The sequence below is a fragment of the Aspergillus pseudodeflectus genome (assembly GCF_044049435.1).
Source record: "Aspergillus pseudodeflectus strain CBS 756.74 chromosome Unknown BJX68scaffold_6, whole genome shotgun sequence".
Classification (NCBI taxonomy): domain Eukaryota; kingdom Fungi; phylum Ascomycota; class Eurotiomycetes; order Eurotiales; family Aspergillaceae; genus Aspergillus; species Aspergillus pseudodeflectus.
In genome coordinates, this window is record NW_027263782.1 from 630,481 (window position 1) to 650,398 (window position 19,918).

A 19,918-nucleotide genomic window follows, 5' to 3' on the forward strand; every position below is an offset into this window, starting at 1 on the left:
CCGCCATAGTCTGTTTGGCGGGCATGGCTGGTGAGCTGGGTGGGCAGAGCCGTCCTGGTCGGAGATGGAACGGTGGACAGGAGTTGTTCATCTAGTGTATCTAGTGCATCAATGGCGCCACCGCCAAATATATACCTACTTATTATGCCCTGTAACAGCGCCCCAAATGTACGCAACCCACCCACCAACCGTCAACGCCATGATACACGCAAAGCCCGTAATGGCAATCCTCTTTGTTCGCCTCGGATTGAGGACTAGATTTCTCTCCTTGAGTCCCTGTATGATCTCCGGACCCTGACTCAACCGCTTCCACCGCGTCCACTGCAACAGATCAAGCTCCGCCGCGAAGAAAGAGCCAACGAAGATTCCCAATCCAATTGCCAGCCCCGCGGCTCCCTGGAAGAGATATACCTGAACGACTCGTCGATATGAATCGCCATCCGCGTCCTGCAGCGCGCCGGTTATTATGCGGATTATTATGTTCATCCTGCCCCCTTCGTTAATACCACGCCAAAGTTCATCATGGAGTGAAAGGGGAACATACGCATTATTCATCGTAATCTTGAGCGCATATGCCGACCCAAAGACCGACTGGTGCCAGAGACTGGTGCGGATACTGTCGATGATGGACGTCGGGCCCAGCGACGAGGCGATTGCGAAGACGCCGAAGGAGGCGGCGGTGCCGCCCTTTGAGGGAGCGAAGTTTACGAGGACCATTGCTAGCAAGGTGCCGAGGCCGCAGAGGGAGACTACTTCAATTAGGTGGTTGTTTCTTGTGATTGGGATTGGGATGGTTGGGGGGGCGTACTGATCGACGCGCGGTTGCCCAGGACATCGATGAAGACGCCGAGGCAGGGGACGAGGAAGAAGCCTATAACCCCATCTCGTTAGCATCTCTCACCTCCATTGAGCATCTCCCCATCTGCATCAGACATACCCGCATACTGCGACAGAGCGCTATACCACCCGGCCTTGACCGAATCAACCTCGAACCTCTGCTCGGCGAGCTCGGTCGCATTCTGACTAAATACCAGCGCCGCACTTGTTTGGAACAGCGAAAACGCGAGGATGCACCAGAACGTCCAGGGGAGCTGCAGCATCTTCTTCCACTCGAAGCGCTTGTTCTTGTCGGTGAGTTCTTCTTTCGTGGCGGTGTCCCGGGGGGAGGTGTAGTGCGCGTTGCAGTACCGAGTGAAGAACCAAAAGAGGATTGTTGTGAAGTTTGTAAAGAGGTTCATGAAGACGGAGGTCCAGAAGACCCAGGCGAAGTTGCCGGTATTCTACCGTGGGATTAGTATAGAGTTGGGTTGTTGCTAGAGCCGAGATAGCACGGAAAGAGCGCGATTACCTTTGCAATAACATTCGCCGTCGACTTGCCCACAAACCCACCAATCTACATACCCAACTCAGCAAACCAATTCAAAAACTCATCTTGCAATGTGCACATACCTTGCCGATGGCAAGTTCAAAACCCAGGGTACTCGCAAACCCATTACTCGGCGCAAACCACGACGAGAACATCTTGTACTGCGCAATCTGCGTGGCGATATCGCCCAGGGCGAGGATCACGCGGCCGCCAATCATGAAGTTGAAGGAGCGCACGGTTGTTGCGGCGGCCACGAGGATTGAGCCGATTGTGTAGATTATGTTGCCAAAGACCATCATTCCTATTCAATTGCGAGTTAGTTGGGTGGTGGAAGGGGGAGGGGTGCGGGTTGTGTGGAGAGAAAAGGGGAGGGGAATGTACCAGCACCACCAACGCGATCCGTGATAATTCCACTCAGGAGCATCAACACGGTCGCCATGAAATCCTCGCTTGCTTCGAGGAGGGAGAATTGCGTGTTGTTGATGTTCATTTCCTAGCCCGGGTTAGGACAATCGTCCCGTCTCCAACCATCGACAATAATAGCATACCTTCTTAATCGTACTCTTCATGGCCCCCGTAACGCCCGTACTCCAATGCGATCCGAAACTGATGCATGAGATGAGGAATACCGTAAATAGCTTCGCGAGCAACGGTGCTGGCTTTTTGCCAGTATCGGAGCCGTTCGTGACGGATGCAGAGGAGGACGTGACATCTTCTGGAAGAGCATCCGTCACGACATCCGCCGCCGTTTTCGCGGTAACCTCGCTGGCGCCCATCGTGACCGGGTAACGGTGCGTGAGGTGAGATACGAGATGGTCGAGATCTCGAAAAAAAAGGCTCGAGCGGGAGGAAACAAGCCGCTATTTATCCTCCCAACTATCGTAGCAGCACTATGACGCCACGTGGGACACTGTCCATCCCGATAAGCGGCCTCGGTGAGGTTCCGACGGTGTCTGAGCGGTGGGGTGTGAGGCTGGTGGAGTGTGGTTGGCTTTTATCAGATCATCAGATAATCTAAAGTGGGGCCCACTCGGAGTCAAGAGCCTTGGCTTGGATCGAGATAAGGAGTCGGAAGAGTTTTCACGCCGATTTTCGCTGCAAACAGGGTCTGAGAGGGTGAGCGCTACACAGATCTGGATAGCAATTCTTCAAGTATCTGTAGTCAATATGGGAATTTACTGAGTATCTGGACTTTGTCTGACTCTTGCCTGGCTTTGTGTGGGATGAATGTCAGCTCTGTATGCAGCCATGTAACCCTGGCGCGCTAGCGGCGAGCTGGAACCTTGAAGGATTCCACGGGTTTTCTCGGAGACTTTTAGTTGTATCGTTTCTAAAACGCCCAGACCGTTCAATCGAAGTACTGCTCGGCCTACAATGCCTTGTAGCGGAATAAAGGACCCGGCTTTGCGACACGGTTGCGCATGTTTTTACGTACGAATGCCAAGATTTCCACCTGGCCCTCCACGATGATAGTCTACTCCATAAGCTTTGATCTAGTACATATATTGAACAGAGGCAGAGATTCAATAACGCGTGTGTTGACCAACAAAAGTCCTTCGAGGTACCTGGGCATCGCGTTTCCACTACGCCTATCGCCAGGTACGTCTCAGTGGCCAAAAGTTTCTACAAACGCTGATGGTGCAGCATCTCCGATTATAGAACCATAGATATCCAGAAACTTTCAGGCGTTGCTGGATATGTATGTTGTCTGACTCAGTATCTTCAATGTTCTCCAATATTCTTACGAGGCTGCCAGCGTTCTCCGATCCGGCTGGGAGACGCCGTCAGCCAAAATATATCAGAGCGGAGCAGGAGAGTATCCTATCTACTTTGAAGTGCCGAACATTGCGAGAGATAAACAGGCTTTGCGCTAAACATAATCCACAACAACACGGCCTCTGCATTTGCACTATGTGTATAGGGAAAACCCATCTCTAGGGAGAAAAACCCATACCGAGACCTATCGCAGGACGCCATGTTCCAACAACGCATCCCGCAACCCGCAACACACGCTGACTTCACGCCAACCATCCAGATCTAATCTCTTCACTCGTCGACCTCGAACTCCCGTGAACGAGCATTGATTCGACTAATGCGACAGCAAGGCTGCTGAATTGTGATGGGATCGCACTGGTCGTAGATAGTGAGCGGGGCATTGCACGCGCTCAGCCAGACGCGATGCTGACTATCACACTCGGTGCGTTAGCATGCATCTCCCACATCGACCCTGTCCTGGGCGACTGTACCTAGTCCCAAGCTCCGGGCGACATCGGCCCGGAACCGTAGCGCGCCGGTTGTTCCTATTCACCGGACCGGCGACCTGGATTGCGTGGGGTGGGTAGCCGAGCTCGTAGTTGCTTAGGTAGATGCAGAATTCCGTGGGGTCGGTGCTAGAAATGGGATGCATGTTAGACTACTTTATTTTTTGGTGGGTGAGGTTCAGCTTACTTGACGTAGTCCCAGCGGACTGTCCAGTCGTTGCAGAGGTTGATGGTGCTGGGGCTTGGAGGGGATTGACAATCGAGGGCTGAGGCAGTTGCTAGGAAGATGGTGAGGAATGGAATTGCCAGATACATGGTCGTGGTGGTCTTCAAATTGTGAATAGGGTAGAAGGAATGGTGTTACAGAACTTTGATTATGGACTGAGAAATTGATTATAATATACTGACAACCTGCAGGATAAACAGAAATGGTCAATTATTTATAAAACTACTTGGGACGCAGTCGAGCGCTGGGTCCGCTTCCAGCTGGTCCAGTACCAAGAGCCGTTCATAACCACCGTTGATCGTCCAATTCTGACCAGTTGATCTTCCAAGATATTCGTTGAGCGTGATTGATATAGACCCCTAATCCTTACACATCTTGATCTGACTTTGTATCCCCGCCCAATCCCCGCACATGTTGGGGTTCGAGGCTGTACTCGGTAACCGTGTTGCGCGCCTCCTTGCATGATGCAGACTTACCTCCCAACCAGTCAGAGTTGCAGTGACACCTGTTCATGAGACCCCACCAGCCTAGACATGGTTCCCGCTGTCCTGACCTCGCGCGAGAGTGCCAAAGTCTCCGTGGTAATATGCTAGAGAGGTCGGAGACACAAGGACTATGACTGATGCTAGGCTGGTACTATGGAAATAGGCTCATTGAGCTCTTTACGAACCGAAAGAGGCACATGAGGCAGACCCCCGGGCCCCAGACCTGCGTTGGCGCTGTGAGCCCGTACATTGCAGCTGGCCCCCACTGTAAGACCACCTCGTTTTGGCCTCCACGAAGCTAGGCCTGCAGTATCTCCGTAGGTGAACGAGTACCGGATTCGGTTTGCGGGCATATGACTGAGACTGTGTTTTCACTTGACGCGTAGGGCCTTGTTCTTTTTACAAAACATTCGTAGTAAGTACGGGCACCGAGAGATAACCAGCACGATGTACATTCACCTACCTCTCTACCCACCGTAAGTCCGTACAGGAGCATCACCACTATCTGTCTAGTTGCGCCCGCGGGAACTTTCCAACCACTCTCATGCCTTCTTCCCAGCCAGCTTACGTTGATCATCCTGCCAGTCGACCTCCTCGAGGCTAGCCCGCTGGGATATTACTGGGACCATCCCCGCTGGTGCATACCATGATCATGCACTGGCCCAGCGAATGAAGCGTAATAAAAGCCATCAAAGTATGCTATGACCTTTTTTACGCAAAAGACTGGGTACGCATTCGTGCTCTGACACGGAGCGGAGTGCGGCGCCATATAGGTAGGTACCTGTTGGGCTGATGATGCTGCTGCTGCATACGCACCGCAGCCAACCACACGACGTATCCAATCGATGCAGGTATACCCAGCCGCCTCCGCCTTTCAGTTGCAGCAATTTGAGACGGACAACAACCCCGGCTCACACTCTCACTATGTCATGAGGCTAAACTAGCATACGCTCCGCTAAGGTGCGTCATTTAGCTAGCTCCCTGATCGAGGCTACGCTCGTGTTCCGCACGGGCCCATAGTAAGACAGGGCGTTACTCTGGGTTATTCAAACCCCCGCCCATCAGCTCTGGGTCTACTCGTCTAGCATCTTTATTCGCCGGGGCCAGGCATTTCTCAAATCCTCGCTACCCTATAAGAAGGCTATTTGCGCGGGTATAAGAGTCCACTTCGAAGTGAGACATGCATGAGATACCTCATTGTCGCACAACAGCTCCCTTACAGCGTTGGTGCTTTGGATAAGTGGGCCACCACTTGCTAAACGAATACTGGCTTCCCTGCTGCACTCGTGTGATGGAGGTAGGCATTGCCATTTGAGGATGGCACGGTTTGAAGTGCGGGGTACGCCTGCAAAAGGACCGGCCTGGGAAGGGGAATCAAGAACCGGTTCCGAGAATGGCAAGCCAATAGAGATTCCTCGCCATGTCCTATTCATAGTGGGGCCTTCATGGCTTGGGCAGGATCCAGGTCTCTGGTTTGGGCATAGACCGTGGGTTGTACGAATACAATCATCCTTCCTCAGTATGAGCAGTTCGTAGACAGCTAAATCTTCAATTCCAGTTGTATCATTTATAGATGATCTACATGACAGGATGCCTGCTTGTCACTGATTTCCCTGGAGGGTCTACAACGTAGGCAGACACATCATGGACTTTTACGACCAACCGAGTAGCCATCACTCCAAGTTTGTTTCCAAGACAGGCAGAATATGGAGATAACAAAGTGTAGCATAAGCATCGTGTACTTTGTAGGTCCTCAATCCTTCTTTAGCTGACCAATAAATTTCAGGATTTCCAGAGTCAAGCAAAGAGGTCGACTATCTCGCCAATCCGCTGACCAACTGAGATATATTCCAAATGGACGACACGCGAACGTATCGGACTATCCAAAAACCATCGATTGATTTACCAAAGCCTCACTCCATTAGTTCGCGTGCATCTTTGGGAATCTTTCAATCCGCATAACTACCTAATGAAACAACCCACCCCCTCTTCCCCAACATCACTCCGTCCTGCAGTTTGCTAATCGCCTCCGATAGGCGCCCAGGACCGACAAACTCAAACGCCATCTCATTCCCCTCGACGCCCCGCTCAGCAGACTGAACTCTCAAATGCTCGAGCTGCGGCATGCCCAGGCTCGCTCTTACCAATGATTCCCCGATCGGATGGAATACCTTGGGATCCGGTCTCTCCCTCTACTTATGCTGCGGGTTATCCCTATTCTCGAGGTCCGCGCTATAGTACTCGAGCTCATCCTCATAGTCCGAGGGTAGCTCGAAGTCCATGTCACCGTCGTAGCTTATTGGCGGATCGAGACACGGCGGAACGTCATCATCTTCGTACTTCCTGACGTCCCCCGGGTTGCCGCCGAACAGCCAGCAGCCGTCGTAGGCGACAATGGGGAAAGAGACTTCCAAGCCCTTGAGATCCAGGAACGAGGCTGTTTCACCTCCGACCCCACACGCCCCAAAAAGCGCGGGCGAGACCTGCCACGCTCCGTGGAGACGGAGTTCCCGTAGCCAATCCGTGCCGTGCAAGCCTGCACACCGCACGACGCACCAAATCGCCCCCGGGATAGTCGTCATCCGTCTGCCCGACCTCGTCAAAGCAGTGATCCAGCGGGCGTATGTTCATCCAGCTCGATACGCAGCGTGGCAAGGGTTGTCCAGAGCTGGACTACACAGCGCCCTACCCGCGCAAGCAATGCATAGCGTGGATCTTTACATCGAGGCCCTGGGAATCCCGCGGCCAGGAACCCTAGAACGTCCGGGTGGATGTGCCTTCCCGTGCGCGAGCATCAGCTTCCGGATATAGGGAGGGAATCCGATCAGGGAGGATACGGACGCTCGGTTGGGGAGGGAGCGAGAGGACACGCCCCGGATACGCCCCAGCAATCCGTGAAACCCTCCAAAGGCCATCACTTGGTTCCTCCGGCGTCGCGACTCGACGCCGAGGAGTAATTGGATACCGAGTTAACTGACGTCGTCGGTCCACGAGGCGAGTTCGTCGAAGAGGGCTTTTATCCCGTGCTGGACGGCGAGGAGACTATTGTACTCGTCTTGATCCCGCTGGAAGAAGCGCATGCTGTCTTTGGGGTAGAGAGGGAGGTCGATGTTGGAGGCCAGTTGTCTAAGATGTTTCGGCGGCGGGGGACATGTGCCGATGAGGCGTCGCAGGTTTGGGAGGTCGGGGGTGTTTGAGCGGATGGCGTCGAATGTGTACCGCTCCAGGCTGAGTTGCCGGTTTCGGGTGATTGTTGTGTACAGCGCGAGGACTTGGGTTGGACATGTGCCGTAAGGGTCCTTTCGGGGAGTGGTTGTGTGGAGGGAGGCGAGGTGCCCCGCGATGAGTTCGAGGATTTGGGGGCTTAGAGATGGAGACAACATTAATACGGTGCGCTGAGGGAGGAGGAGGAGAGATTGGGTGCCTGAGAGATGTGATCTCCACAGATCGATGCATCTATCCAAAGAAAAAGCAATGTGCTTCGATTGCTCCGAATTTGGTGTCTGAGGTTAAGTCTGGACTACCACTCAAATGCTTCCATCTGTGCCAGACGTATACAAGTTTAGAACAGCTGGTTGATCGTAGATTTATCCATAGACGCACCATGTGGATCTGATTGTTGGGACCACTATCAAGCCGGTCAACACCACTGGTTACCACACACCACAATTCATTCATTGCCATTCTACAGACTCAAATCCTACAGCTCAATCTCCTCCCCTCTCCTCCGAATCTGCACCGTCGCCCTGGGCTCCGCCGAAAACGCCAGTCCCATCCCAAACGGCTTCGGGTCCCTCCACTCGTCCGAAAACCGCAAATCATACTTGATCAAAATATGACAGAGTGCAATCTTGAGCTCATTCGCTGCGAAGAACCTCCCTGGACACGCGTGCTTGCCCAGCCCGAAGCCCATGTGCTCGGGCGACGGCGCGACGAGCTGTGCGGAGGTTTCGTGGCCGGGGACTTGGCGCAGCTTGAGGAAGCGATGCGGGTCGAATTTTTCGGGCGAGGGGTATACGGTGGGATCCCACATGCGCTCGCAGGAGACGAAGAGGATGCGGTTCTTGGGGACGGTGGTTCCGTCGGAGAGGCGCAGGGGCTGTACGGTCATGCGGCGCATTGTTGCTGCGAGATAGTCAATCTTTGTCCCCTGGCATTCGGATAGGATGGCATAGACCGCGCAGGAACGAACATACCAATAGTCGTCGGCTTGAGCCTCTGACTCTCCTTGAGCACACTATCCATCAATTTCAGCTGATTCAGCGTCATCTTCGTCCACCCCTCTGCCCTGATCACATCTACAATCTCCTTCCGCATCTCCTCGATAAGTCCATCGCACGCACAGATATCATACAGCACCTGCGTGAGCATATCCGACGTCGTATGGATCGCCGCAAGGGATAATGACAACTGCGCAACCGCCGCGTCGTACTCGCGCCCCTTGGCGCACTGCTCCATCCACTCCATTGCATCGTGATACGCCTCTGGCTCTCGCCCTCGCTCGGTCGCAGCTTGCTTTTCGGCCTTGCGCCGCTCGAGGACTGGCGCGATGATCTGGCGTGCCTCCTCGAGCTCAGACTGAATTTTGCGGACGGTGGGTAGGAAGGGGGCGACGAGGGATCGCAGGAATGAAGGCCATAGGCGGAGCGCTTCTGCTGCGAAGAAAGAGTCGACGGCGTATGCAACTGTAATGCGTAACCAGTCGGGGTTCCGGCAGATTTGGTCGCCCAGGAAGACTTTGGAGGAGAGTTGCGAGACGATGGAGAGGATGGTCGTTTTGAGGGGGATGGTTTGCCATTCGGGACTATCTCCCCAGTTCGTCTGCAGCGCATGCGCCGTTTCATCAGATAGCGGCTTCGTCACGGCCCCTATACAAGGTCAAACTCCCATTCCTCTGACTGTATCTGAATCGAAATACTGACCAAGACTCTGCGTCAACCTCATCCGCACAACATCCTGTAAAACCCGCTCTGCCCCCGTCCCCTCCTTGAACGGCTCGAAGCCCGGGATCTGCGCGTGGAAATCATGCGCGACGGCGCGCCCGAAGCTCAGCGCTTCGTGGCTCCGCACTTCGTTTGCGTATTGCGGGCCTAGGATCACTCTGTACCCGTTTTCGGTTGCGATCTCAAAGGCGGGCCACTATGGGAGGATGGGATGGTTAGGTAGTGGTCCACGTGTTCCGTACGACTATAGTCGTGCAGGGGGAATAGCTTGAGGCGGGGGAGGATGTACCTTATCGAGCCCTGCGCGAATGAGGCCGCGTGCACCAAAGAGGAACCGCCGCTTCGCGTGTATCAGGCGGATTTCGAACGGCTGCTTGCCGTTGACAAGGGGGAGGGAATGCGACTCGTGGACGAAGACCAAATATCCCAGCACCGCGATCGCGGATGCGATAATGAGCCCGGTGCTCGTGGGCGACAGACTCTCGAACGTGTGAAGCATCGTCAAGGGATGACAATGCGCGCAGCTCAGATCCTTCAAGATAAATTCGAGGGCGCCGATCAGCTTTATACGTCGCATCAGACTCCGAAGCCGAGACCCCGGAGTATTATTGAAATTCCAATTCCACCGGACTGAGTCCCCGCCTGCTTTTCCTGCAACGGGTTAATCAGCGCGGCGATCATCGTTCGCGGGAGCCGACGGTTTGGTTCCGGTGGTCCCGAGCCACGCGCATTATCGAATTTCCTGTTAGGGGTACGTACCTACGTCGACAGGGACAGTTTATGGACAGCGAAGCACAAGTATGAAGTGTCCGTGGGGGCTGTTTCAAAGCGCATGGTGTCGCGTGGGCCGCCGGTACCTGTAGATCAGCTGTACAACGTATGTCAATGTCACAGAGGAGTTATGAACAGCATAATTTCCCCACACACTTGTAGATCCATGATCGCTGCGGCCCTTGCCAGTTCAGGCTATGAAATGGCTGCCAGACTGCAGATCGTTATCAACCCGCCTGCCGTCTCCAATACAGGTCAAAAAGGATATAATCATCTCCGGGTGATGCGCAATTGGCTAGATTCTGTATCAACAGCATGTGTCAACCGCTCCAGGAGTTTCACCGCGCCACCACGCCCATGCATGACAGATCTTATTACCGGAGTCACCCATGACGCGATCTTCCCACGCGAACAGTTTCGGATTATGCTTTGGGGTTCAGGGCAGTAAGGAATGATATTTTAGATGAATTCTATTAGAAATAGATATCCCCCAGGTATACCACAAAGCGGAGACAATACATGGTATATACTTGGATAGATGAGAAATCTCATCGACAGCTTTAATTACTGCCTTTAGTATGTGCAGTCGATAGGGGAAACAAACATCCTCCATCTTATCCGCGAGGCAACGGGTCCGCACTTGGTTTGCAAGATGGGTGTTTCCCGACAGCATGATATGCATTAGCGGGGGTCTGGTCATGTTCACGCTGTTTGGGGCGCTGAAACAGGCGAAAGGACAGGCGACAATGGAGATGGATATGGTCACTGGATCGATTATGGATGTCGCATTCTGTAAGTGTGTGAGACGGAAGGGTCTGACTAGGAGCAACGAGGCTATATCCTTACGGAGGTGAGGAAACAAAGTGGGTGACAAGCCATAGAACAAAGAAGCAAAAGGCACCAACGGCACTATCAATTCTTTATCGCGAATACTGGGCCGGATCTGGTCAGGGTATGGAAAGCAGGTGCGCCGGGACATCGAGATAGCCTCGAGGGGGGTTAGAGGTTAGATGGGGATATTGACTACAGGCTCAAAATACATGAATATCACCCTTTTTCCACTGTGTCCATGCTCCACTGTAAGCTGGTCACAAGCCGCATCTGCAATTTCATGGCTAATTTGCTAACAAGTAGGGCTTCCGTACGTCGGCGAATTCCGCCCTGTTGGCGCAATCCTACTCCAAAAGCTTGGTAGACCTCCAATCAAAGCTTATCACAATGCTGTAAGCGGGGTAATGGCGACTGACCTAGATTATGTAGTATCCAGGATGTTCAGAATGGGCTAAGCCGCGCGTGACTCACTGTTTCCCCTCATTGGATTATTTGCAGTTCCCTATGATCTCTTGTCTCTCATCCGACACATATTCAATCATCTTCAGTAAAGATGCCATCTCCGACCCAGTCAGAACCATCAGCTCCCACCCAGCCATTCGCATTCGAGGTCCAAGACAATGTCGAAGATGCAGGACCGCCCGAGTCCAGGCAGATTGAATCAAAAAGAACAAAACTCCTCGTCCTCCTTGGATCAGGAATCCTTCAACTGCCAATATGGGGTACGTATGGCCAACCATGTCCCTGCTTTCCAATCTTACTCACAAACGAGGCTTCGCAATGAGCTACGGCGTCTTCCAAGAATACTACGTGAACAACTGGACGCTACAAGGCGACCGCAGCGTGACCGGTCTGATCGGAACGACCGCCAACGGGGTCATGTACCTCTCGATGCCATTCCTCTTCGCCTTGTTCACTCGGCGGTGGGCGCATCGGCGCCAACTCGCTGCTCTCGTAGGAACGGCCATCGCCTGTGTGAGCTTTTTCCTCTCGTCGTATAGTTCGACGGTCGGACACCTCGTCGCCTCTCAGGGAATCACATCAGCGCTAGGATGCGCACTCATCTATAGTCCGACAACCCTCTCTCTCGGCGAGTGGTACAGCACCAGTAACCGCGCGGTGGCATACGGGATCGTCCTGTCGTGTAAGAACATCGTCGGAACGACATGCCCGTTCCTGATTCACGGCCTGATCGACGCGTACGGCTTCCGGACGACATTGAGGGTCTGGACAGCGATCGTGGGAGGAACGAGCCTCCTCGCCATCCTCTTAATCCCCACCCACCCCTCGCGCCTCGACATCCACCAGACTCGCTCGCGAACCATCCCCTGGGCGTTCCTCCGCCACAAGTCAATTTACTTCTACAGCCTCGCAATCATCTTCCAGAGCTCCGGGTACGGAATCCCACAGACGTACCTGAGTACCTACGCCAAAGATATCCTCCTCCTCTCCCAAACCTCGGGAACGCTCATGCTCGCCCTCTTCAACGTCCCCGGGATAATCGCCTCGCTGTTCTTCGGCTGGCTCAGCGACACCCGCCACATCAATTTGTCCTCGCAAACTATCTCATCAATCCCACCGCTAATCTGCGCCCTAGCCACCTTCCTCCTCTGGGGCCTCACCACTCAAGGAAACATATCCCTCCTCATACTCTTCTCAATAACATTCGGCTTCTTCTCCGGCGGATACAGCGCAACCTGGGGCGGGATGTTGAAACAGATGGAGCGCGAGTCGGCGGAGCGCAACGAGGCCGTGGATCCGGGGATGCTGTATGGGGTGCTGAATGGGGTGCGCGGGGTTGGGTACGCGAGTGGGGGGTTTGCGGGGGTTGAACTGTTGAGGCTGGGCGCTGTGAGTGCGGCGAGGAGGTATGGGTTTGGGACCGAGTATGGCGGGTTGATTGTGTTTACGGGGGTCTCGTCCCTTCTCGGCGGGTGGGTTGTGCTTTGGAGGTGGCAGCCTCGGAGAGTGCTTGGTTTAGTTAGGAGGGTGGTGTAAGGCATCTAAAATGGTTCAAACCAGTAGTCGTAGGGTGTGTTCGCAGGTAGCCCTTTGCGTTCTAGGTATTCCCGTGGGGGAGTGCCTCCTCGAGGTTACAGCTTGGTCAAGTTCTTCAACGGCGCCTTTATGGGAAAGCATTCGAGAAGCAACTCCAATAAAAAGAGCACATATGGAAGCGCCCCCAAACGGCTCACCGAGAATGACGACATGTCGGAATCCTTCGACCCCTCCATCGAGGATCAGATCCCTGTTCTGCCTTGCACCAATCCGCTCAGATTCTTTCAAGGCTTAGAAATCGCCATCAGACCACGCGGGCTCTTTCCAGGTCTAGATATACCCTGACTCCGCCCAGACAATCAAGCTTTATCCCCACCGCCAGAATAGCAGCTCTCCATATCTCAAACAGCCCCAACTCCTCACCACAACAATGCCCCCTACAAACAATAACGAAGTCCACCTCTTCGACATCCTCTCGACCCTCTCCCCCCCAAAAAACTCCTGGTCGGCGCACGCCCTAAAAATCCGCTGCACCCTCAATTACAAGAAAATCCCCTACAGCCAATCCTTCATCTCGTACCCGGACATCGCCCCCCTCATGAAAAGCCTCGACGTCCCACCGCATAAATCCGGAACACCATATACACTCCCCGCGATACTCCACAAGGACTCGATAGCCTCGAATGCAAACGGCGCATTGGCCGATTCGCTCCCCATCGCATTGCATCTTGACGCAGTCTTCCCTGATCCGCCTCTTTTTCCCTTGGGGGATGCAAGCTATGCGCTTTATCTCGCTGTCGAGAGGATCCTGGCGGGGTTTGAGAGCGGGTATAGGCCGTTCATCGTCCCCCGCGTCGCGGAGAATCTAGATCCCAGGGGGAAGGTGTATTTCGAGGAGACGCGGTCCGCGGCGCTTGGGAAGCCGCTTGCCCAGGTCCGGCCTGGGCCGGAGGATACCGAGAGGAGCAATCAGCTGTGGGCGATTATCGAGCGCGAGGCGCTGGTGCTGGTTGGAATGTTGAGAGGGCGCGAGGGGAAGCGGGGGGTGTTCCTGGAGGGGGAGACGCTGGGGTTTGCGGATATCTTGGTTGCGTGCCATCTGGCGTTCATTGAGCGGTTTGACAAGGATCTGTTTGCGAGGGTTGTTGCGTTGGGAGGTGGAGAGTTGCTGGCGTTGTATGAGGCTTTTGTGCCGTTGCTGGAGGGCCAGGGCGTGGATAAGAGATGGGATGTCCCGGGTGGAAATGAGTAGGATGCTCTCGATAGGTACCTGCAACCCATGATTAGCTACATGTATCGATGTACGCCCATCTAGGCCCATCGGGTAGTGTGAGCTTAGGAGGGCGATATCTAATTGTACTGACGCTTGTTCACCTTAGACCGCTGGAGTATTAGTTTGTTAGAGAATTGGATATGGGCTGATCATGTATCACTTGAAACTGACTAGGGAGGGTCTTGCATCAGCGCGCTTACTGCGTAGTTAGCAAGCGCCTGGGCAGGGCAGACTCGTGATTCAACCAAGCCACTGGGGCACGATCCAGCCCTATCCGACTGACAGCCAAGAGAACTAGCGTCGACTCCGCCACTGGAGGTCCAGGCGATATAACTCCCCGCGGCGCCTGCTCCAACCTCTACCCGACCATCTCGACCACACTCGACATCGCAACCATGGCATCAGTAAGAGACGATGGGTTCGACGAGCCACCGCCCGTCTACAGACCCCCTTCACCGGCGCCCACCTACCGCACAGTCGACATCCAGCCCTCACATCCCCCACCGCCCGCCAGACAACCCCAACCACAACGGATCCCATCAGCGCCGTCACCCAGAAATGCCGCAGTCCAGCCCCAGAGCAAGCACAAAGGATCCCTCTCACCCACCGCCCAACTCTTCCGACAAGCCATCGAAGAATCCGACGTAAAACAGGTGCACTCCCACCTCAACCGCGGCAAAGACGCAAACATGATCCTCGACCACGAGACCCTATCCCGCCCACTCCACCTGGCCGTCGCAGTTCCCGACTCCAGCGTCACGGGCGAGATATTCCGCCTCTTGCTTACCCACGGCGCGGACGCGACCCTGGCCAATGCAAAGGGGTATGCGCCGATCCATCTCGCAGCGGGGTATAACAACGCCCTGGCCGTCGAGCACCTCGTGAACCTGGGCCGTGCGGATCCCGACTCGCTGTCGCAATCGGGACTCAGGGCACTCCAGATCGCCGCGGAATTCGGGCACCTCGCCGTCCTGAATACACTCATCAAACTAGGTGCAAAGATCGAGGACCATGATCAGCCTGCATCCCACCATCTCACGCACACTACACCTCCGAAGGACGCGGGATCCAACCCCAAGGCGAAGAAGAAACCAACGAAAACATCCCCGCTCTACCGAGCCGCAGCAAACTCCCATCTAAACATCGTCGCAGCCCTATTGAACGCCGGCGCAAACCCGTGGTCCCCCGACGAGCACGGGCGGACGCTCCTCCACCACGCGTCGCGAAACGCATGGCCCGATCTCGTCGCGTTCCTCCTAACAGCCAACAGCGACGTTGCTTTACGTAACGTAGCCCGCGTCGATAACGTCGGTGCGACAGCGCTACACGGCGCAGCAAAGGGCGGGGACGTTGACATCATCCGCCTGCTTTTAGGGTTTGAGGACCTCCGGGAGACGATCAACAAGCCGATGAGGAAAGGGTTTACGGCGCTGCACATTGCGAGCCATTTCGGGCATGCGCCAGCAGTCCGCCTCCTCCTGGAGCACGGGGCGGATATTGGGTTACGTTGCGACGATCGCATGACCCCCCTGCACATCGCGGTCCAAGGCGAGAGTGACAAGTCAGATCCGGATCGGGATCTGCTCACCGCGCTGATCGACGCGGGGGTTGACCTCCATGCGCTCGACGGCGGGGGGCGCACGGCGGTGGATCTGGCGCTTGTGCTTGGGAAGGCGGGTGTTGCGGTTTTCCTGGTGGAGAGGGGCGCGACGATTTCCGAGGATTTGAGGAGTGATGCGAGGCTTAAGAGGTATTGGGGGTTGGGGGTGAGGGGGTGGCCTTCGCGGCCGTAGGTGTTCGTCTGGCGGGGAATACAGAGGGGATGTCAGGTTGGGGTCGATATCCACGCCAGGAATTGATCGCTCATCAGGTTTACAGTAGTACTAGCAGTAATAGTTGGTATTATGAGCTCTCCGTTTCAGTACTTGTAAAGATATCTAGTCTGCTGTGCCTGCGTCCCCGACGCAACCGCACCCTCACCCTCACCCTCGCACTCACCCTCGCCAGATAACCTCGTAACAACCGCAGACCCCCCACACTCATCCCCCGTGCGCCCCTGTGCCAAAACCAGCCTCCACAGCTCCTCACCCCCAGGCTCCCCCGGCTGATCCGCATAGAAGAACCCGCGCAGAACCTCGCGCGCATCGACCCACTCCCGCAGCCCCAGATACCGCGCGAGATCCGCGACCTGATCGACGAACCAGGAATACCCATCGTGTCCTTCGGCCGCCATGCCGCCGATAAACAGGATCCAGAAGAGGAGGTCGGGGGCTGTTGCTTTGATGTGCTCGAGCACCGTCGAGGCGGGGGCGGCTGGACTCGTTGGCGTGGAACTGCAGCGCAGACTCCGCTGTAAGGCGTTGACTATGTATTGCGTGATGGGGAAAGCCTGGAAATGCCAGATGCGCGTGTTTAGGTAGGCGAAGAGCGCGATGCGGAGGGGTTCGTTGAGGAAATATGAGGAGGAGGCGGGTGCCCCTGGGTGCGGCGGGGCGTCGCTGGGGACTGCTGCTGCGGGATATCGAGTAGACGCGAGCTGGTGCTCGAGGAGGACGAAGAGGTCGTTATCCGTCGGCATGACAATGGACCAGCGCCGGGTCGCGATTTCATAGTACCGGATTGACCGCTGGGATGCGTGCAGGTACGTCTTCATGCTCTCCTCGAGCCCCGGATACCAGGGCGCTTGGAAGAAAGATGTGCCCAGGATCGAGAGCCGCGCGGCGATGTCGGGTTTGTCGTGGAGGTGCGACAGGAGGTCGAAGCTCGAGTGCAGGACTTTGGCCTCTTGGATGATCTCGCTCCGCCAGGTTGGCGTGAGGGGGATGCTTGGGATGGTGTCTGTTAGGGCTGCGTACATGATGTCCGCGCTTTACAAGTCAGTTTGGTTGATAGCCGATATAGCTAGACTGGACACGGCCGTACTGGTAGACTTTGGATAGAGTCATGTGGTCTAGAGCTTCGAGTCCACCATAGAGCTGGACGAGCGCATTGAAACCCTTTGTGTGTGCCGTGGCGCCTTCGAGATTGCCGCCGATTGCCTGAGAGCAGTTAGAGGTGTGATCCTGCAACCAAATGCAGGCAAATCAAGTCATACCTCTATTGCCCTAAGTGCCGCCACAATCAAGATCGTAGACTCGGTCACGGCGCCCGGCGTCTGGAGCAGGTTATTCACAGTCGTGATCGTATCTCCGCGTAAGCGTAGCATTTCTCCAATGGACCGCTGCAGGTGCTGCGAGGGTGCATTGTGGATCGTGTTCATGGCCGTCTGGTGGCTCGCCGCTGAGACCAGCAACGCCAGCTGGATGGCCGGCTGAGAGAGCGCCTTTTGCCACCACCAGACGGTCATGCGCGGGGTATCAAGGGGGTAGGCGCGGTGGATGGTGAAATTCCGGACTGCCGTGGGTTAGATAGCCCTTGTATAGTTGGGAGACGAGCAGGAGCCCACGTACGGTGCTGGAAAAACGAATTCATAAAGTCGCTCATGGGCACCGCGGTCGTGGAAAAGGGGTCGATGAACCCCTGGCCGAGCTGAGACTTTGGCGACATGAGGTTCTTTATTCGGGCCCATTTGAGCGCCTCCAAATTCCTAGAAACTACAGCGTCCGCAGCAGATGCTTGCTCGGAACCCTCATCGCCGCTCTGGTTCACCTCACTGCTCTCTCCACCGCCAGTATCAGCGACAGGCTTGTAGGCAAAGGGAAGCCGCTGCCGAAAGACATGGGTCGACGTCTTGAGCCTCTGGACTGCCGCAAGCCTCTTCTTGCGCTGGTGCGTCTTTTGCGCAAAAACCCGCTTCTCCTTGTCAATCGACCGGTTCTGCGGGTTGTCGTCCTGGTAGTCGACGAAGAGAAAATCTGCCGGAGCGCAATCGGCGCCGTGGCTGGTCATTGGAAGAAATCTACCACTCAAATGTCGCTGGTCATGCTGTAGGCAGTGCTCCCGTTGCTCAGATATGCAAGCGGGCAATGCAGACCTTTTGTCGACTGCCGGCGCTCTTTCCCCCCCGCCGTGCATCACCGTCAAGATCCGCAAGTGCCGCGGTGGTGATTCTGGCGTGTGCATGTGTGTGATTCGATGGGAAAACAGTGGAGCCGTTATCCACATCGCCCCCAAGGGCCGGACACAATTCGCTCATGTCAAGCACTGTGCGAAGAGCGAAGCCTATCATGCTCTCCCGCTACGCACAGTGGGCCAGATCGAGCAGGCTTGACGGCGAGATCCACCAACGGCAGTCTCGCAAGGACTGTTCATCGCGGATCGGATGCCTCATGGGGAGCAGTCGACCCCGTGAGTGAAAAAACACGTGACCTGGCGCTTAACGCAATTCAGCCCTTTGGGGTTACAACCTGATGGGGTTAGCATTCTGGTCGCAGCGAAAAAAAGAGAGCATACCTCTGTGTCATGGTTGGTAATAATCGGCCATGCATAGCGCGACTTGAGTCGTCAGAGCGCTCACTCCGGTGAGGTATCGATGGGGCATAAGGATCAAGGAGTACTCAGGACGCAAAAGCGACCAGAATTCTCGACACTTTGACCCCGGGGAACTCGTGCCTTTTAAATAAGCTCGGATCCTGCGCTCTATCCCGGTCAGATTGCTTGTGTAAGGGTGACCAGAGGGCGCCACAGGGAGGAGGCGCTGGGCGTGGGACGAATATGCCCAATGAGCAGCGGGGAAGCTTGTCCTAAAAGCGGCTTAGCTTGCGAATCAAGGGGCAACGCGGGAACGGCAGCCCTGGACCGCGCAAAGCTTGGCCCTCGGTGAATTTGTGCGTATGGTATGGAAGACATGAAGGAACGGACGAACCGAAGGGATATGATACACCGACTATACGGATGGTGTTGGTTGGTGTTGAAGAGGTTCCCAAGTATGAGCGAGATGAGGTTCTTATGAGACTCCGAGCCGTCAATTGCCCCTCCTAACAGTATGCTTAGTCGCGTTTTCCTCCCACCAGTCCCCCCTTTCAGTCATGCTTCGAGCCTCCAATGTCGTGGCTATCATCCAATGCATCCGGCGTCCTCTATCGTTGCCTCAGGGCCACATGACTGCTTGGCTGAGTATATATACCTCCCCACGGGAGGGGGGGCGGGGTGTATATATATAGTCACGTGGGAATATACCAGAAGAAAACCATAGCTTCAAAAAGGAGAAAAGGCCGGTTAATCGACTCGAATTGTTCCCGGAACAAGATACCTTACCACAGAACGCCACCGAGCTTCCACCCTGAGCCATCTCCATGGGGCAATATCTCCAGGGTTGTCTGCCGACAACTCATTTTCACCGTGGGTGCAATGCATTGATAATACCTCGATATGCGTTCACACCATCATCTCCTTCTTGGGGACTGATTTTTGACGTTTCAACCACACGGACGCTTCTGGTTCGTAACAACGATCCCATGACTCCCAGTCCAGTCCTCCCCGTACTACACGGATGCGGAGCGGAAGCGGCAAGGCTGTACGAGCGCGAGGGACGTCGCGAGACCATGCCAGGGTCTGCGTTATCTTCACTAAGGTGACACGCGCCATTTACGTGGACTGTAGAACGGCACAGAAGTAATCAGAGCTGCTTAGAGTGACGCTTGTCTACCCCAACACACGGATCAGATGCCGGCTATGCAACGTTGCACGAGGGCGAACTTGGAAAGAGATGGCAGGACCCGGCAATGCATGCATCAGGCCACTCGGTGAAGCGTTGGGCCCATTGATGTAACGGATTAGGCTCAGAAAAGGGGGGCGACTGTGCCCCTGCAGTGTTAAGGAAGGC

At 55.2% G+C, this 19,918-nt stretch overlaps 9 protein-coding genes across 9 annotated transcripts; 3 read left to right on the forward strand and 6 right to left on the reverse strand.

Moving 5' to 3' along the window:
* Positions 1-75: 75 nt before the first annotated feature.
* Positions 76-2,308, reverse strand: BJX68DRAFT_278786 (putative MFS transporter). The gene is made up of 8 exons (XM_071048602.1): positions 1,915-2,308; positions 1,748-1,859; positions 1,450-1,667; positions 1,349-1,393; positions 938-1,280; positions 809-871; positions 545-749; positions 76-487 (listed from the first exon to the last, which is right to left on the reverse strand). Exons 1-8 carry the CDS (start codon positions 2,140-2,142, stop codon positions 136-138), a joined length of 1,566 nt encoding a protein of 521 aa, XP_070903104.1. The 5' UTR covers positions 2,143-2,308; the 3' UTR covers positions 76-135.
* Positions 2,309-3,412: 1,104 nt separating this feature from the next.
* On the reverse strand, positions 3,413-3,942 carry BJX68DRAFT_263136 (uncharacterized protein; the record flags this gene model as incomplete). Its single annotated transcript, XM_071044604.1, has 3 exons — positions 3,413-3,551; positions 3,613-3,756; positions 3,815-3,942. 3 exons carry the CDS (start codon positions 3,940-3,942, stop codon positions 3,413-3,415), a joined length of 411 nt encoding a protein of 136 aa, XP_070903105.1.
* A 2,588-nt stretch (positions 3,943-6,530) lies between these two features.
* On the reverse strand, positions 6,531-6,920 carry BJX68DRAFT_263137 (uncharacterized protein; the record flags this gene model as incomplete). The annotated part of the gene is made up of 1 exon (XM_071044605.1): positions 6,531-6,920. The coding sequence occupies one exon, from the start codon at positions 6,918-6,920 to the stop codon at positions 6,531-6,533; it is 390 nt and encodes a 129-aa protein (XP_070903106.1).
* Positions 6,921-7,307: 387 nt separating this feature from the next.
* On the reverse strand, positions 7,308-7,721 carry BJX68DRAFT_263138 (uncharacterized protein; the record flags this gene model as incomplete). Its single annotated transcript, XM_071044606.1, has 1 exon — positions 7,308-7,721. One exon carries the CDS (start codon positions 7,719-7,721, stop codon positions 7,308-7,310), a length of 414 nt encoding a protein of 137 aa, XP_070903107.1.
* A 274-nt stretch (positions 7,722-7,995) lies between these two features.
* Positions 7,996-9,820, reverse strand: BJX68DRAFT_229138 (cytochrome P450). Its single transcript, XM_071038970.1, has 4 exons — positions 9,571-9,820; positions 9,261-9,477; positions 8,535-9,206; positions 7,996-8,463 (listed from the first exon to the last, which is right to left on the reverse strand). Exons 1-4 carry the CDS (start codon positions 9,778-9,780, stop codon positions 8,039-8,041), a joined length of 1,524 nt encoding a protein of 507 aa, XP_070903108.1. The 5' UTR covers positions 9,781-9,820; the 3' UTR covers positions 7,996-8,038.
* Positions 9,821-11,663: 1,843 nt separating this feature from the next.
* On the forward strand, positions 11,664-12,881 carry BJX68DRAFT_253072 (major facilitator superfamily domain-containing protein; the record flags this gene model as incomplete). The annotated part of the gene is made up of 1 exon (XM_071042657.1): positions 11,664-12,881. One exon carries the CDS (start codon positions 11,664-11,666, stop codon positions 12,879-12,881), a length of 1,218 nt encoding a protein of 405 aa, XP_070903109.1.
* On the forward strand, positions 12,743-13,232 carry BJX68DRAFT_229141 (uncharacterized protein). Its single transcript, XM_071038971.1, has one exon. It carries the CDS (start codon positions 12,892-12,894, stop codon positions 13,174-13,176), a length of 285 nt encoding a protein of 94 aa, XP_070903110.1. The 5' UTR covers positions 12,743-12,891; the 3' UTR covers positions 13,177-13,232.
* BJX68DRAFT_229142 (glutathione S-transferase family protein) lies at positions 13,233-14,304 on the forward strand. The gene has a single exon (XM_071038972.1). It carries the CDS (start codon positions 13,312-13,314, stop codon positions 14,131-14,133), a length of 822 nt encoding a protein of 273 aa, XP_070903111.1. The 5' UTR covers positions 13,233-13,311; the 3' UTR covers positions 14,134-14,304.
* A 1,768-nt stretch (positions 14,305-16,072) lies between these two features.
* On the reverse strand, positions 16,073-18,042 carry BJX68DRAFT_263143 (uncharacterized protein; the record flags this gene model as incomplete). The annotated part of the gene is made up of 4 exons (XM_071044607.1): positions 16,073-17,021; positions 17,077-17,192; positions 17,249-17,547; positions 17,604-18,042. 4 exons carry the CDS (start codon positions 18,040-18,042, stop codon positions 16,073-16,075), a joined length of 1,803 nt encoding a protein of 600 aa, XP_070903112.1.
* Between the last annotated feature and the right edge of the window lie 1,876 nt (positions 18,043-19,918).